This window comes from Aythya marila (genome assembly GCF_965140915.1).
Source record: "Aythya marila genome assembly, chromosome: 14".
Lineage (NCBI taxonomy): Eukaryota > Metazoa > Chordata > Aves > Anseriformes > Anatidae > Aythya > Aythya marila.
Genome location: NC_139055.1, coordinates 8,288,007 through 8,304,582, shown reverse-complemented (window position 1 = coordinate 8,304,582; position 16,576 = coordinate 8,288,007). Strand labels below are relative to the sequence as shown.

The 16,576-nt window shown below is 54.5% G+C and overlaps 2 protein-coding genes across 2 annotated transcripts; both read left to right on the top strand.

The window, feature by feature from the left end:
* Positions 1–1,540: 1,540 nt before the first annotated feature.
* LOC309883692 (protocadherin alpha-2-like) lies at positions 1,541–8,493 on the top strand (the record flags this gene model as incomplete). Its single annotated transcript, XM_082771977.1, has 2 exons — positions 1,541–4,430; positions 8,458–8,493. The coding sequence occupies exons 1-2, from the start codon at positions 1,950–1,952 to the stop codon at positions 8,491–8,493; spliced, it is 2,517 nt and encodes an 838-aa protein (XP_082628103.1). The 5' UTR covers positions 1,541–1,949.
* A 2,603-nt stretch (positions 8,494–11,096) lies between these two features.
* On the top strand, positions 11,097–15,911 carry LOC309883691 (protocadherin alpha-2-like; the record flags this gene model as incomplete). The annotated part of the gene is made up of 2 exons (XM_082771976.1): positions 11,097–13,745; positions 15,852–15,911. The coding sequence occupies exons 1-2, from the start codon at positions 11,256–11,258 to the stop codon at positions 15,909–15,911; spliced, it is 2,550 nt and encodes an 849-aa protein (XP_082628102.1). The 5' UTR covers positions 11,097–11,255.
* Positions 15,912–16,576: the final 665 nt, after the last annotated feature.

Genomic DNA, 16,576 nt, shown 5'->3' with positions numbered 1-16,576 from the left:
GACAGAAGGAAAGAAGTATGCATGCAGAAGAATGCATGCAAAAGAAGAATGCATGCAAAAGAAGAATGCATGCAGAAGAATGTACGCAATAAAGAAACAAGCCAGAAAGCAAGCAAGACATAGAATGGAGTAGAAACAAAGCAGGAAAGAAGAAAGAAATAAATGAATGAAGCAAAGAAGCAAACAAGAAGCTCTGTCCACGTGGTGTGTGCAGAGCTAGCAGCCCACCGGTGTGCAGGGAGTGCTGGTTGCAGTGTAGTGAAAGTGAGTGAAAGACTCACCTGAGCAGTGTGGAGGTCTAGGAGCCTTGTTTGCAGCACGCATCCAGGTCCTCTGGTGTGCAGCAGGTCATCGAGAGGAGGAGAGTGATTTCTCTGGAAGAGTAATCGTTGTCATGAGTGCTACAAAGTACTCATGAGTGTACAAAGCTGAATGGAAGGGATTCTGAGTGAGTTCTGAGGGACACAGTACAGGACTCAACCGAAGGTGGTGAGGAAGAGGAAGAAGAGGTCTTGCCTCAGAGCATGTCTGAGCTTGATTGGAAGAGTGGTGCAGGCATTTGGAAAGCATTTTGATAAAGGAAGGAAAAAATGAAGAGGAGGAAGAAGAAAAGGCAAAGTAAAGAGGAGAGGAGGAGAAGCAGATAGGCAGGAGGAATGAAGGAAAGGAAGAATAAAGAAAATGTAGGATGGATGGAAGAATCACAGAATTGTCTAGGTTGGAAGAGACCTCAAGATCATTGAGTCCAACCTCTGACCTAGCACTAACAAGTTCTCCACTTAACCATATCACTAAGCTCAACATCTAAACGTCTCTTAAAGACCTCCAGGGATGGTGACTCCACCACTTCCCTGGGCAGCCCATTCCAATTCCTCACAACACTCTCAGTAAAGAAGTTCTAATATCCAACTTAAAACACCCCTGGTGCAACATTAGCCCATTCCCCATTGTCCTGTCACCAGGCACGTGGGAAACCAGACCAACCCCCACCTCTCTACAGCCTCCTTCAATGTACTTATAAAGAGTGATAAGGTTGCCCCGGAGCCTCCTTTTCTCCAGACTGAAAAAAAACAGCTTCCTCAGCCACTCCCCGTAGGACTTGTTCTCCAGACCCCTCGCCAGCTTCAAAAGAAGTAAGAGAAAAGGAAAGAAGGCACTGAAAGGATGAAAGAAGGAACTGGAAGAGAGGTAGAGTACAAATGAAGAAAGAATCTGAGAGAAAGCACGACGGAAGAAGTCAAGAAGAATGCAGGCAAACAAGAAGCAACCAAGACTGAAAATGGAAGAGAAACAAAGGAGGAAGGAGAAACAGAAGGAAGGAAAGGAAGCAAGAAAGAAATGAAAGGAAGGCAATTTTGGAAAATACGTAAAGGAAGGAAGCAAAGAATCAAAGACAGAAGGAGGAAAGAAGTGAAAGATGGATAGTAGTGAAAGTAGGAAAGAAGACATTCAGAAGAAATTAGGCAAGCAAAAAAAGCAAGCGAGAGAGAGAATGGAGAGGAAACAAAGGAGGAGAGAGACGTGAAAGGAAGCAAGCAAGGGCTGGGAAGAGCCGGTCGGTGTGCGGGGAGCGGCGTGTGGAGCGCGGCGCTGCGGGGCTGTTGCCCCCTGGCAGTCGCTGCTGTCTCGGGCTGTGCTGGGCTCGGTGTCGGTGTCGGCGCCGTGGGCGTGGCGTGTCCCGCGAGTGGCGGGGGTGTCGTGTCCCGCGCGGCGGTGTCGGTGTCGGTGTCGGTGTCGCTGGCGTGCTGTCGGCGGCGGGCGCGAGTGAGGCGTCGGAGCACACGGTGTCGCTGCAGGCTCAGGAACGGCGCGGGAGCGGCGGGAGGGCGGCTCCGCCCCGGGGCGGCGGGAAGGGCGGCTGTGCGCGCGGGGGGAGCGGCGCGGGGCGGGCAGGAGAGCGGCGGCGGCGGCGTTGGGAGCCGTGCGGGGCGCGGGCGGCGGCGGCGGCCATGGTGGTGTGCGTGCGGGCCGTGGTGCGGGTGCTGGTGCTGCAGGCGGCCTGGGCGCTGGGCGGCGGGCAGGTGCGCTACTCGGTGCCGGAGGAAGCCAAGGGCGGCACGGTGGTGGGGCGGCTGGCGCAGGACCTGGGCCTGGAGGCGGGCGAGGCGGAGGCGCGGCGGCTGCGGCTGGTGGCGCAGGGCCGGCGGGCGAGCGTGGAGGTGAGCGGGGCGAGCGGGGCGCTGGTGGTGAGCTCGCGGCTGGACCGGGAGGAGCTGTGCGGGAAGAGCGCGCCCTGCGCCCTGCGCCTGGAGGTGCTGCTGGAGCGGCCGCTGCGCGTCTTCCACGTGGAGGTGGAGGTCACCGACATCAACGACAATGCGCCGCTCTTCCCCGCCGCCACCAAAAACCTCAGCATCGCGGAATTAAATACGATGCCGGGATCCCGCTTCCCGCTGGAGGGCGCGTCGGATGCGGATATCGGAGCCAACGCGCAGCTCTCCTATACCCTCAGCCCCAGCGAGCACTTCGCTTTGGATGTGAAATCTTCAGATGATAGAAAGTCGCTGTTCCTGGTGCTGACGAAAGGTCTGGACCGCGAGTCGTTGGCCGAGCACCGTCTGGTGCTGACGGCGATTGACGGCGGCAGGCCGGCACTGACGGGCACGGTGGAGCTGTTGGTGTCGGTGCTGGATGCGAACGACAACGCGCCCCAGTTCAACCAGTCCGTGTATAAAGTGCAGGTGCTGGAGAGCGCGGCAGAGGGAACATTGTTGGCTCGGGTCGGCGCCACGGACCCGGACGAGGGAATTAATCAGGAGTTCTCTTTCAGCATTTTCAGTTCAGTTCCTGCTGCCAAGAGAGATGTCTTCAGCATTGATCCGCAGACGGGGGAGATCCGTCTGCGGGGACCTCTGGACTTTGAAGAAGTGCGCTTATACGAGTTGCAAATCGAAGCGCAAGATAAGGGGACACCCCCGCTATCGGGTCACTGCGAGGTGGTGGTGGAGGTGCTGGACGTGAACGACAACGCGCCCGAGGTGTGGGTGACGTCGCTGTCGGTGCCGGTGCCCGAGGACGCGTCGGTGGGGACGGTGGTGGCGCTGCTGAGCGTGTCGGACCGGGACTCGGGGGCGAACGGGCGGGTGCGCTGCGCGGTGTGGCCGCCGGCGCCGTTCGGGCTGGTGGCGACGTTCGCGGGCTCGTACTCGCTGGTGCTGCGGGAGGCGCTGGACCGGGAGCGGGTGTCGGAGTACGAGGTGGAGGTGCGGGCGGAGGACGGCGGGGCGCCGCCGCTGCGCGCCAGCCGCGGGCTGCGGGTGCCGGTGTCGGACGTGAACGACAACGCGCCGGCGTTCGCGCAGGCCGTGTACACGGTGCTGGCGCGGGAGAACAACGCGGCGGGCGCGGAGCTGGCGCGGCTGTGGGCGCGGGACCCGGACGAGGCGGGCAACGGGCGCGTGAGCTACTCGGTGGCGGAGGGCGGCGCGGGCGCGGGCGCGGGGTCGGGGTCGGGGTGGCGTCCGGCGTCGAGCTACGTGTCGGTGGACGCGGAGAGCGGGCGGCTGTGGGCGCTGCGGCCCCTGGACTACGAGGAGCTGCAGGTGCTGCAGTTCGAGGTGCGTGCGGTGGACGCGGGCGAGCCGCCGCTGTGCGGCAACGCCACGGTGCAGCTGTTCGTGGTGGACGAGAACGACAACGCGCCGGCGCTGCTCCCGCCTGCCGGCGGCGGGCCGGGGCCCTGGGCTGCGGGCGAGGCGTCGGCGTCGGCGCCGGGGTCGCTGTGGGCGTGGGCGGCGTGGGGGGCGCCGGCGGGGCAGGTGGTGGCGAAGATCCGCGCGGTGGACGCGGACTCGGGCTACAACGCGTGGCTGCGCTACGAGCTGTGGGAGCCGCGGGGCAAGGGCCCGTTCCGCGTGGGGCTGTACAGCGGCGAGGTGAGCACGGCGCGGGCGCTGGAGGAGGCGGACGGCCCGCGGCAGAGGCTGCTGATCGTGGTGCGGGACCACGGGGAGCCGTCGCGCTCGGCCACGGCCACGCTGAGCGTGTCGCTGGTGGAGGGCGCCGAGGCGGCGCTGTCGGCGGCGGCGGCGGGGGCGGGGGCGTCGTCGTCGGGGGCGGGGCTGCGGCCGGCGGCGGGCGCGGAGGGCGGCGCGGCGGCGGCGGCGGCGGCGACGAACGTGTGGCTGGTGGTGGCCATCTGCGCGGTGTCGAGCCTGTTCCTGCTGGCGGTGGTGCTGTACGGGGCGTCGCGCTGGGCGCCGCGGGCGGCCGTGCTGGCGGGGCCCGGGCCGGCGACGCTGGTGTGCGCCAGCGAGGTGGGCAGCTGGTCGTACTCGCAGCGCCAGAGCCGGAGCCTGTGCGTGGCGGACGGCGCGGGCAAGAGCGACCTGATGGTTTTCAGCCCCAACTGCCCGCCGCCGCCCGGCCCCGCGGCAGAAAACGGTTCTGCCGAGAAGGGACCTTCGCTCTCCCCGTACTCCTCAGGCACGGTAGGTTGCCCCTTGTTTTTCATTTTTATTCATTTATTTATTTTTCTTTACCAGTTCTTTTGTTTTCCGATGGTATTTCACGGCAGGATGGTCATTGAAACGATGTGGATGTGGAAGTAATTTTACTTGGATTTTCATCACAACATGGTCTCTGCAAATCTTGTTGGTTACTGGTGTGTAGCATTTCTGTTGGAGACAGTTGAAGGACTGTAGTCCAGGAAGACATGGTCTGGTTGTGACTGAGCAGCAGGCACTGTTGAAAGCCCTTTAAGTAGTTGAATGCTACGTCTACTGTAGTTGTTAATTTGTTTTCTTCAGGGCTATTCTGGAAACCTGTTCTGTAGCTGGAAAAGCAGAACAGTCTTGGCCTCATGTATTCGGATAAGTAATGCTGTGAAGTCCTCTATCCATGCAGGATGCTGCAATGCTCTTGTACTGTCTGACACCGATGCCATGATGTTTGTGTCTCACTCCTTCCCCAACAGGGTTGTCATCTCTCAGAATGAAGTCAATACCCATTGATGTTAGCTGTCATTACATCTCTGTTTGAAAGAGACACACTGGCCTATTTTGATGTTCTTTCAGTGAATCTGCAAATGAATCTGCAAGGTGGTCCCTATGCATATGGGACCATTGGCAGGGATTTGCAGGTTTCAGATCTGTCATTGCTGGGAAGGGTGTGTGAAAGTTGGAGTGAGCATTGTGTTGGGAAGGGAAAGTGTGTCGCCTGGTGGAGGTGAATGTGGCAATGGCACTGAATGGGACCTGACCTTATTCTGAAGCTCTTTAATCTTGCCCTCTTCCTCCCCGTCATCTTCTCCCTCTTCATTGCCTGTGTCCTTGCTCTTTCATCTTGCCCTCTTTTCCTCCCTTTCCTTCCCCGCCCCATCACCCGGCCGCCCCTTCTTAATTGGTTGTGGCAGCCGGGTGCAGCCCCCAGGTCCATGGCGTCTCAGTGTTTGTCAGATGCTCGAGCTGCTAGTGCGAACAGCAGTAGGACATGAGTCTGGGGCCCAGCGCGGGTCCTGCCAACGGCTGTTGTGCTCGGAGCCCTGCTCCTGCTGTTGGGACAGGGCTCTTCTGGAAACCTCTGGTGTCGTTGGAACACCTGAACACTTGGTGATGAATTTTTTTTGTGGAGTTTTTTGGTCAAGATGTTGTTAAGTGGTCAGCTGTGACATCTTCACTTCATGCGTGATGCTGGAAAGTCATTGTACTGTCAGATGCTGATGATACTATGACATTGGTGCCTTGCACCTTCACACACACTTTTAGAAATGGGATGTGGGGCAGGTGAACACTGTTGGTGCCTGTTTAACTTATTCTACTTGTGGCCATGTATGCCTGGTGCTATTTTGGGGTATTGTGTGTAATCAGGTGGTGAAGTTAATTTTCCTCTTGTGTAGATTTAGCACCTGGACACTTTTCTCCTGGTGTTTTTGTGAAAGATGCTTTCTGTGGCAGGGTTCAGCTCTGAGTCTTCTCTCCATTTGTGATGTTGCTTAGTTGTAGTGGGTGATGCTATTGACCCCATGCTGTTGGTGTCTTGCTATTTCTCACAAAGGGTTGTTAATAGAATAAGTGTAAAAGATCAAGTGTGTTCTATGCCCCTTGAAAGTGTACAATATTTTTTCACCAGTAGATTGTTTTGGAAAGCCATGATGCAGTATGAAGCATGTTATACTTCCCCTTTTATAAGTATGCCTTTTGGGTGCTTTGGAATACAGAGGTAGAAGAGCACACCGGGAGATCGGGGCAAGAAACAGAGAACTGTTTTTCTGCATCATCCAAAGCATTTTGTTCAAGGACAATTTCAGAAGATCTGACTCCAGGCTGCCCCCTCAGAAGCGGTTGTGGCAGCCAGGTGCAGGCCCTGGGCCCACGGCTGCTCAGTGCTCATCAGGTGCTTGAGCTGCAAGTGCCGACAGCGCTGTGGCCAGGGTCTGTGCCCCAGTGTGGGGCCTGGCAAGAGCCGGTATGCTTGTATTCCTGCTCCTGCTGCCAGGACAGGGCCTTTCTGTGGACCTCTCATGCTGTACAGGGTCTGCTGTGAAATCTTCTCTCCATGCATGATGGTAGAAAGTCATTCTCATGTCTAATACCTATGGTACTTCAATATTGGAGTCTTATTCCTCTTACACACTGTTGCCAATGTGCCATGGGGCCGGTGAGCACCATTTGTGTCTGTTCAAGTTGTTCTAGTTGTGTCCATGTCTGCCTGGTCCTATTATTGTGCTACTGTCTGTAATCAGCTGATGGCGGCATTTGCATCTCTCTATTTGTGTCTCCAAGATCTCCTAATCTCTTGCTTTGGGACATCATATTGAAACCAGTTGTTCAGTTTTTCTCAGAGAGAATGAAATCAATGCCAATTTTCATTAGAGCTTTCACGACATGGTTTCCGTAAGTCCTGTTGGTTATTGATTTTTTGCATTTCTGCTCGAGAGTGTTGAAGGACTGCAGGCCAGGAAGAGTCGGTCTGGTGGTGACTCTCCAGCAGACACTACTGAAAGCCCTTTAAGTAGCTGAATGACAAGCCTGCTATTATCATTGTGCAGTGTTTTGTTTTTGTTCTTGTTGAGAACTTTGTTTTTGTGTTTTTTTGCTTTTTTGTTTTGATTGTCCTGTCAAGAAGAAATGATGAAGGTGACATTTGGGTCTTTGGGCTTTTCTGACTGTGGATTTGCATTCCTTGTTAGGGAAGTGGCATTTCACACAGAGCCCTGCTTAGAAGTTATTATAAAGAGTCTGCCAGACATGATGGATTTGGTACCATTGGAATATATATATATTTTTGTAGCTGTGATTGATGGGAAGGGTCTGTGAAAGCTGGAGTGATGCATGGGGTGGGAAGGGAAATGATGTAATCAGGTGGGGATGAATGTGGCAATAGCAGTGAATGGGACCTGGCCATTCCCTGATGTGAGTGATGAAGTTGAAAAGGATCTGCATTGCTTGCCATAACAGAAGAAGAGATTCCTGTTTGTGTTAAGAACACGTGTCCCAGAATGGTGGATCATGGTTGTCTAAAGCAAAGCCTGAGGTAGAATGGTCCCAGAGTGTTGCTGTGGAAGACCCTTTCCCAGACTCCAAGACACAAGATCTGAAGGTCTTCCATGACTTGAGACAATAAGTGGTGCTGAAATGGTCTGGATGTCATTTGAGGCATATTGCCTTCCATCAGTTGTGAATCCCTCTTTCTCCTCTGGGACATGTTGAACGAGAAGGAAAAAGTTCAGATATTGCAGAGAAGTGTGCCAGGAAGCAGAGTGGGTGATTTCCCTTGAGGAGAATGCCTTGAGGTGTGTTGTCCTTGTGTGGAGGGCTGGAATTGTGTTAGATGAAATTGTAGAGGGCCTTTTCTTGTGCAGGTCAGAGTATGTCAGAGGAAGGCATTTTGACTCCCTCGCTATCCTGCTGTTGCATGGATTCTGTGTTGCGTTGTAATTGCTTGTGATCACCATTTCGCTGCTCTATGCATGCCATTCTTGTGACCCCCATCTTTTTCTATGCTCTTTGAAGATACATCGACTTTTTCACTCTCTTTACCACCAGAAATTAATTTTGAAAGAGAAGATGCATCTGAAACCATGTTATACTTTTTCCCTCTATGAGTATGCCACTAGCGTGCTTTGCAATAGAGATGTAGAAGAGCACAGCCAGAAGTCAGGAGAAGAAAGAAACTGGTTTGATGCACGAGCCAAGGTGTTTTGTTTGAGGATGGCTTCAGAGGATCTGACTGTGCCAGTTGTATGCATTCTCTGATGAATGGCCTGTTTTGTGACCTTGGTGCAGTTGGTGGGTTGTCCAATGCTCATGATACAGCGATGTTGGAGTCTTGCTCCTTCACACACAGGCCTTGTAAAGAAACATGAAATAGGTGAGCACCGTTGGCGTTTGTTCAACTCGTTCTTCTTATATGCTACTGCTGTTGGTTTTATGGACTTCTTATCCCCTTATGTGTAATCCCCTTATTATTAGTATTTTTTCTTTTTTAATTTTCACGTCTCTGTTGGTGCGCATCTAGGAGGTCCTCAGCTCCTGGTTTGGGACATCTTACTGAGGCTAGTTGTTCAGTATCTGAGGTTTTCTATGACAGAATAAAAAAAATACCGATTTTGCTTTGAGCTGTCATGACATGAAGTCAACAAATGCTGTTTTATTTTGTTGTGCATCATTTATACCTCAGATTGCTGAAGGAGTGCAAGACACGAAGGATGGTGATGGTGATCCTGCAGGCACTATTCTTTGTCATACAGTGTGCCCTTGAAACCTTTCAAATGAAAATGTCTTTGGTTGTTTGGTTGTTTTTTTGGGTAGGGACCTTGTGAAATCTTCATGGTATGTGTGGTTCCAGAAGCATGCCTGAAACTGTAGAGCTGCTGGTGTTGTGATGTTGACACATTGCTCAGAAATGCATTCCACAGAGGCACATGAAACAATTGTGCTCTCATCTTTGCCTAATTATGGCCTTTAGTTCCTGAGCAGAGAAATGGTTTGACATACGGTGTCCTGATTTCATGTGCTTTCAACATTGACAGTCACAACCACCTCTTCAAAAGCCCCAGAACTTTTCATTGAAAGATGTAACACATACATGCATAGAGTTGATGTTATCCATAAGAGTGCTTTGCTTGTCAACATCTGCGGTGTCCTTTCACAAAATGAAATGAGCACCCTTTGCCTTTTGGGCTGTCACACCATCACCTTTAGGAATACAGTTCCTTATCCCCCTGCAATGTTTGCATCTGAGATTGCTGAAGCACAGAGAAGTGGAAGGGTCAGCTGCAGAGGGTGTGCTGGAGACAGTGTCTATGTGATTCTATTTGTATGTTTCTTTGTGGTGCTTTCATTGATGGGAAGGTTCTGCAAAAGCTGGAGTCAGCCTTGGGTTGTGGTGAGCAAGTCTGGTATCTCGTGGAGGTGAACATGTCAGTGGCACTGAGTAGGACTGGGTCATTTTGGATATTTTCAGGGTGATCTTGAGCAGGGCGATCTTGCCTTGTGTTTGCTTGCAACTTGCTGGAAGGTGGTGTTTTCCTGGGATGACCTCCCTTTTTGCAATGGAAGTAAATGACGAGGACCTTAAGGTACCTTGTGCTGAATGTGACACGTGGACGTCCGTGGTTCCCTTGCTGAGAGCAGGACGAACACTGCAGTTAGATGAGGCTGGTCAGGGCCTCAACCTGTCAAGGTCTGTCTGTCTCCAAGGAAGGCAATTTAGTTTAACCCCTGGCCCAGTGTTCCAGGGCCTCCTCAGGTTCTGTGTAGAATTTTGTTTTTGTTTGCCCACTTGGTTTTCCTTCTTCTCACTGTTCTGTACCATAGGCCTGGATTTGCAGCAGTCTGTCAGATGGCCTTTGACTCCTGTGTTCCTGAGCATGAGGAGTGGCTGCTATAGCAGAAGCTGCTGTATATGTTGTCTATCAGGTCAGCTTTCTCCATTTCCATCTGAGATTGCTGAACCAGTGCAAAACATTAAGAGTGCTGTTTGTGCAGGGCGGGAAGATCCTGGCAGTGGTGGGAGAAGTTGAGGCTCTGCAGAGTCTTGGTATGTTGTTCATATGCAAAATATGTTTTTGAGAGAGAGATGTATGTATTTTTTGCTGTTAAAAAAATAACAAAATGAGTGAAAGACTTACCTAAGCTGTATGGAGGTCTTGGTGCCTGTTTGCAGTGGGCATCCAGGTCCTTTGGTGTGCAGTGACTTATCAGGGAAATTCCTTGGGGGGACATGGCCATCTTGAGTGCTAAGGGATGATGTACATTGCAGAATGGAAGGCGGTGAGGAAGAGGAAGAAGAGGTCTTGCATTAGAGCAAGTCTTATCTTGATTAGAAGAGTGGTGTAGGCATTTGGAAAGCATTGTGAGAATGGAAAAAAAAAAAAAGGAAAAGTAAAGAGGAGAGGAAGAGAAGCAGATGGATTGAAGGAGTGAAGGAAAGAAAGGAAGCATGAAGGTACTGTAGGGTGACTGAAAGAAGTAAGAGAAAAGGAAAGAAAAAACAGAAAGGATGAAACAAGTAAAAAGGAAGGACGACACTGAAAGAATGAATGAACTGGAAGAGAGGTAGAGAATGAGTGAAGAAAGAACATGAGAGAAAGCAGGACAGAAGGAAGGAAGACATCGAGAAGAATGTAGGCAAGCAAGAAGCAACCAAGAGTGAGAATGGAAGAGAAACAAAAGAGGAAAGAGAATAGAAGGAAGGAAAGGAATCAAGAAAGAAATGAAAGGAAGGAAATTTAGGAAAATACTTAAAGGAAGGAAGCAAAGAAGCAAAGACGGAAGGAGTAAAGAAGTGAAAGATGGATAGTAGTGAAGGTTGGAAAGAAGACATTGAGAAGAAAATATGCAAGCAAAAGAAGCAAGCAAGACCGGGAATGGAGTAAAAGAAAAGGAGAAGAGAGATGGGAAAGATAGCAAGCACAGGCTGGGATTCGGTCGGTGTGCGGGGAGCGGCGTGTGGAGCGCGGCGCTGCGGGGCTGTTGCCCCCCGGTTGTCGCTGCTGTCTCGGGCTGTGCTGGGGTGGGTGTCGGCGCCGTGGGCGTGGCGTGTCCCGCGAGTGGCGGGGGTGTCGTGTCCCGCGCGGCGGTGTCGGTGTCGGTGTCGCTGGCGCGCTGTCGAAAAGGGGCGCGAGTGAGGCGTCGGAGCACACGGTGTCGCTGCAGGCTCAGGAACGGCGCGGGAGCGGCGGGAGGGCGGCTCCGCCCCGGGGCGGCGGGAAGGGCGGCTGTGCGCGCGGGGGGAGCGGCGCGGGGCGGGCAGGAGAGCGGCGGCGGCGGCGTTGGGAGCCGTGCGGGGCGCGGGCGGCGGCGGCGGCGGCCATGGTGGTGTGCGTGCGGGCCGTGGTGCGGGTGCTGGTGCTGCAGGCGGCCTGGGCGCTGGGCGGCGGGCAGGTGCGCTACTCGGTGCCGGAGGAAGCCAAGGGCGGCACGGTGGTGGGGCGGCTGGCGCAGGACCTGGGCCTGGAGGCGGGCGAGGCGGAGGCGCGGCGGCTGCGGCTGGTGGCGCAGGGCCGGCGGGCGAGCGTGGAGGTGAGCGGGGCGAGCGGGGCGCTGGTGGTGAGCTCGCGGCTGGACCGGGAGGAGCTGTGCGGGAAGAGCGCGCCCTGCGCCCTGCGCCTGGAGGTGCTGCTGGAGCGGCCGCTGCGCGTCTTCCACGTGGAGGTGGAGGTCACCGACATCAACGACAATGCGCCGCTCTTCCCCGCCGCCACCAAAAACCTCAGCATCGTGGAATTTAATACGATGCCGGGATCCCGCTTCCCGCTGGAGGGCGCGTCGGATGCGGATATCGGAGCCAACGCGCAGCTCTCCTATACCCTCAGCCCCAGCGAGCACTTCGCTCTGGAATTAGAAAAAGAGAATGAACGGAATATCATACCTTATCTTGTATTAAAGAAATCTCTGGATCGCGAGTCGTTGGCTGAGCACCGTCTGGTGCTGACGGCGATTGACGGCGGCAGTCCGGCTCTGACGGGCACGGTGGAGCTGTTGGTGTCGGTGCTGGATGCGAACGACAACGCGCCCCAGTTCAACCAGTCGGTCTATAAAGTGCAGGTACTGGAGAACGCAGCTCAGGGTATGCTGGTAGCCCGAGTCGGCGCCACGGACCCAGACGAAGGAATTAACAGTGAAGTGACCTACAGCGCAAGCAACTTTATTCCCCCGAGTGGAAGAGATGTGATTTCGGTTAATCCGCAGACGGGGGAGATCCGACTCGTCGGTCCCCTGGACTTTGAGGAAGTCAGTGTATTTGACTTTCGGATTGAGGCGAAAGACAAGGGGACGCCCTCGTTATCAGGGCACTGCAGCGTGGAGCTGGAGGTGCTGGACGTGAACGACAACGCGCCCGAGGTGTGGGTGACGTCGCTGTCGGTGCCGGTGCCCGAGGACGCGTCGGTGGGGACGGTGGTGGCGCTGCTGAGCGTGTCGGACCGGGACTCGGGGGCGAACGGGCGGGTGCGCTGCGCGGTGTGGCCGCCGGCGCCGTTCGGGCTGGTGGCGACGTTCGCGGGCTCGTACTCGCTGGTGCTGCGGGAGGCGCTGGACCGGGAGCGGGTGTCGGAGTACGAGGTGGAGGTGCGGGCGGAGGACGGCGGGGCGCCGCCGCTGCGCGCCAGCCGCGGGCTGCGGGTGCCGGTGTCGGACGTGAACGACAACGCGCCGGCGTTCGCGCAGGCCGTGTACACGGTGCTGGCGCGGGAGAACAACGCGGCGGGCGCGGAGCTGGCGCGGCTGTGGGCGCGGGACCCGGACGAGGCGGGCAACGGGCGCGTGAGCTACTCGGTGGCGGAGGGCGGCGCGGGGTCGGGCGCGGGGTCGGGGTCGGGGTGGCGTCCGGCGTCGAGCTACGTGTCGGTGGACGCGGAGAGCGGGCGGCTGTGGGCGCTGCGGCCCCTGGACTACGAGGAGCTGCAGGTGCTGCAGTTCGAGGTGCGTGCGGTGGACGCGGGCGAGCCGCCGCTGTGCGGCAACGCCACGGTGCAGCTGTTCGTGGTGGACGAGAACGACAACGCGCCGGCGCTGCTCCCGCCTGCCGGCGGCGGGCCGGGGCCCTGGGCTGCGGGCGAGGCGTCGGCGTCGGCGTCGGCGCCGGGGTCGCTGTGGGCGTGGGCGGCGTGGGGGGCGCCGGCGGGGCAGGTGGTGGCGAAGATCCGCGCGGTGGACGCGGACTCGGGCTACAACGCGTGGCTGCGCTACGAGCTGTGGGAGCCGCGGGGCAAGGGCCCGTTCCGCGTGGGGCTGTACAGCGGCGAGGTGAGCACGGCGCGGGCGCTGGAGGAGGCGGACGGCCCGCGGCAGAGGCTGCTGATCGTGGTGCGGGACCACGGGGAGCCGTCGCGCTCGGCCACGGCCACGCTGAGCGTGTCGCTGGTGGAGGGCGCCGAGGCGGCGCTGTCGGCGGCGGCGGCGGGGGCGGGGGCGTCGTCGTCGGGGGCGGGGCTGCGGCCGGCGGCGGGCGCGGAGGGCGGCGCGGCGGCGGCGGCGGCGGCGACGAACGTGTGGCTGGTGGTGGCCATCTGCGCGGTGTCGAGCCTGTTCCTGCTGGCGGTGGTGCTGTACGGGGCGTCGCGCTGGGCGCCGCGGGCGGCCGTGCTGGCGGGGCCCGGGCCGGCGACGCTGGTGTGCGCCAGCGAGGTGGGCAGCTGGTCGTACTCGCAGCGCCAGAGCCGGAGCCTGTGCGTGGCGGACGGCGCGGGCAAGAGCGACCTGATGGTTTTCAGCCCCAACTGCCCGCCGCCGCCCGGCCCCGCGGCAGAAAACGGTTCTGCCGAGAAGGGACCTTCGCTCTCCCCGTACTCCTCAGGCACGGTAGGTTGCCCGTTTTTTTTTTTTTTATTTTTGGTACTTCTCTTCATTTTTCCGATGATATTTCACGGCACGTAGGTCATTGAAACGATGTGGATGTGGAAGTAATTTTACAAGGATTTTCCTCACCACATGGTCTCTGCAAATCTTGTTGGTTACTCATACGTAGCAATTCTGTTTGAGACTGTTCAAGGACTGTAGTCCAGGAAGGACCAACATGGTCTGATTGTGACTGTGCACCTGGTACTATTGAAAGCTCTGTAAGCAGCTGAATGCTACGTCTACAGTAGTTGTTATTTTGTTTTCTTCAGGGCTATTCTGTAAACCTATGTGTAGTTGGAAACCAGAACAATCTTGGCCTCATGTATTCGGATAAGTGATGCTGTGAAGTCCTCTATCCATGCAGGATGCTGTAAAGCTATTGCACCGTCTGACACTGATGCCATGATGTTTGCCTCTCACTCCTTCCCCAACAGGGTTGTCATCTCTCAGAATGAAGTCAATACCCATTGACGTTAGCTGTCATTCCATCTCTTTTTGAAGGAGGCACACTGGCCAGTTTGGTGTTCTTCCAGTGAATCTTCAAGATGGTCCCTGTGCATATGGGACCATTGGCAGGGTTTTTCAGGTTTCAGATCTGTCATTGCTGGGAAGGGTGTGTGAAAGTTGGAGTGAGCATTGTGTTGGGAAGGGAAAGTGTGTCACCTGGTGGAGGTGAATATGGCAATGGCACTGAATGGGACCTGGTCTTAATATGAAGTGAACCGTGACCTCTGGGGGGGAAGTCCCACTGCCTCAGGGAAAAGGAAATCAATAGTCTGCATTGCATGCCATAAGAGAAGAAGAGGTGCCTACTTGTGTTGAAAACACACATTCGAGAATGGGGGATCAAGGGTGCCTAAAGTGAATCTGTAGGCAAAATGGTCTCAGAGTGTTCCTGGGCAAGACCCTTTTCCAGGCTTGAAGTGACAAGATTTGAAGGTCTTGCCTATGTTGAGAATCATATGTGTTGTTGAAATGCCCAGAATGCCACTTGAGTTTATATGCCTTGTGAGAATTTTCACTGCATCAGTTGTGAATCCCTCTCTCTCCTCTGGGTTGTGTTGAACAAGATGGAAAAAAATCACTCATTGCAGAGAAGTGGACCAGGAAGTGGAGTGGGTGATTTCCCTTGAAAAAGGGATTTGTCGTCGTTGGGTGGAGGGCTGATGTTGAGTTAGATGATGTTGCAGAGGGCCTTGTCTTGTGCAGGTCAAAATATATCAGAGGAAGTGTGTTCGACAGCTTCCCTATCCTGCTGTTGCCTAGCTTTTGTTTAGATCTGCAGTTGCTCGTGATCAGTAAGTCTCTGCTCTCAACAAGGCATGCCAGTTTCCCCTGTCTTTTCCTATGCTCCTATAAGATAGATAAACTTTTTCACTCTGTTTACTGCCAGAAAGTCATTGTTAAAAGGGAAGATGCAGCAAAAATCAAATAATATTTATCCCATTTTGAGCATGCTATTTGTGTAGTTTGTAATAGAGAGGTAGAAGAGCAGAGCACAAGGACAGAGCAATAAACAAAGCAACAGAGAACTGTTTTTCTGCATCAGGCAAAGTGTTTTGTTTGAGGACAGCTTCAGAGGATCTGACTGTGCCAGTTACACGCATTCCATGGTGCCTGGCCTGTCCTGTGTCCTGGGTGTGCTGGTAAATGTGATCGGATGTTTTCCCTGTGCCCAGCTCATGCTCATTACAGCTGGGTGCAGTTGGTGTGTTGTCTGATGCTCATGAGACAGCGGTGTTGGAGTCTTCCTACTTTTCACACAAGCCTTGTAATGGAATGGGAGATGGGAGAACACTTTTGGTGTTCTACTCATTCTACTTCCACTGCATTGCTGTTCCTTTTTATGGAATTGTTGTGTGTAGTCCCCTTATGATGTTTTTTTTAACTGTTACAAATATGTTGATCCCATGATCCCATCAGTTCCTGGTTTGGAGCTTCTTATGGAGGCTAGCTGTTCAGTTTTTGATATATATATATATTTCTGATAGAATAAAATCAGTGTAGATTGTGCTTAGTGCTTTCACAACATGGGCTCCCGAAATCTTGTTTCTTACTTGTGTACAGCATTTCCACCTGCGATTCTTGAAGGAGTGGATGATACGAAAAGTGGAGGTGGTCCTGTAGGCATTATTCTTTCTCATTCAGTTCATACTTGAAACCTTTTGACTTAAAATGATTTTAATGTTTGTTTGTTATTTGGTGGGTGGCGTGGTAATACCCTAATGATGTTTTTTTGAAGTTTTCTATCTGTGCTGGCATGCATCTTAGAGCTCCTCAGCTCCTGGTTTGGAAATACTCTCCTGGAGATCTAATTTCCCAGAGTGCAGTATAGAATATACCAGAAGATGACACAGAGAAGAAGCCTGGCACATTGTGCTCCTCAGCTAGGAGCCTCTCCGAATTCCCAGAAATTCATCTGTGAGCTCTTTCTGAGGATGAGAAGCAGCATGTTGTTCATGCTGCCACACAACAGCCTTGGTCTGTGCTTGGAGGCTTTGCCTGATGTTTTCTCCGGGGATTCCCTTCCTGCATATGGATGAAGTTGGAGTAAGCTGAGAGCATGGCAGCATGGTTTATGTAGGATAGGACCTGTGTGGCCTCAAAGGAAGCAAATGGGGATGTCAATGCCATGTGTGAAGAACGATGAGCTTCCTGAGGGCCCTGTGCAGTCAAGTTCTGCATGTCCTCACTCCCTGTTGTTGTGATGTTTCTGCTTGTGAAGGTATCTTCGTGGGCACCTTTAATCATGTCTGTCTGAAGGTGGAGTGTTTTTGGTCAGGCAGGAGGTT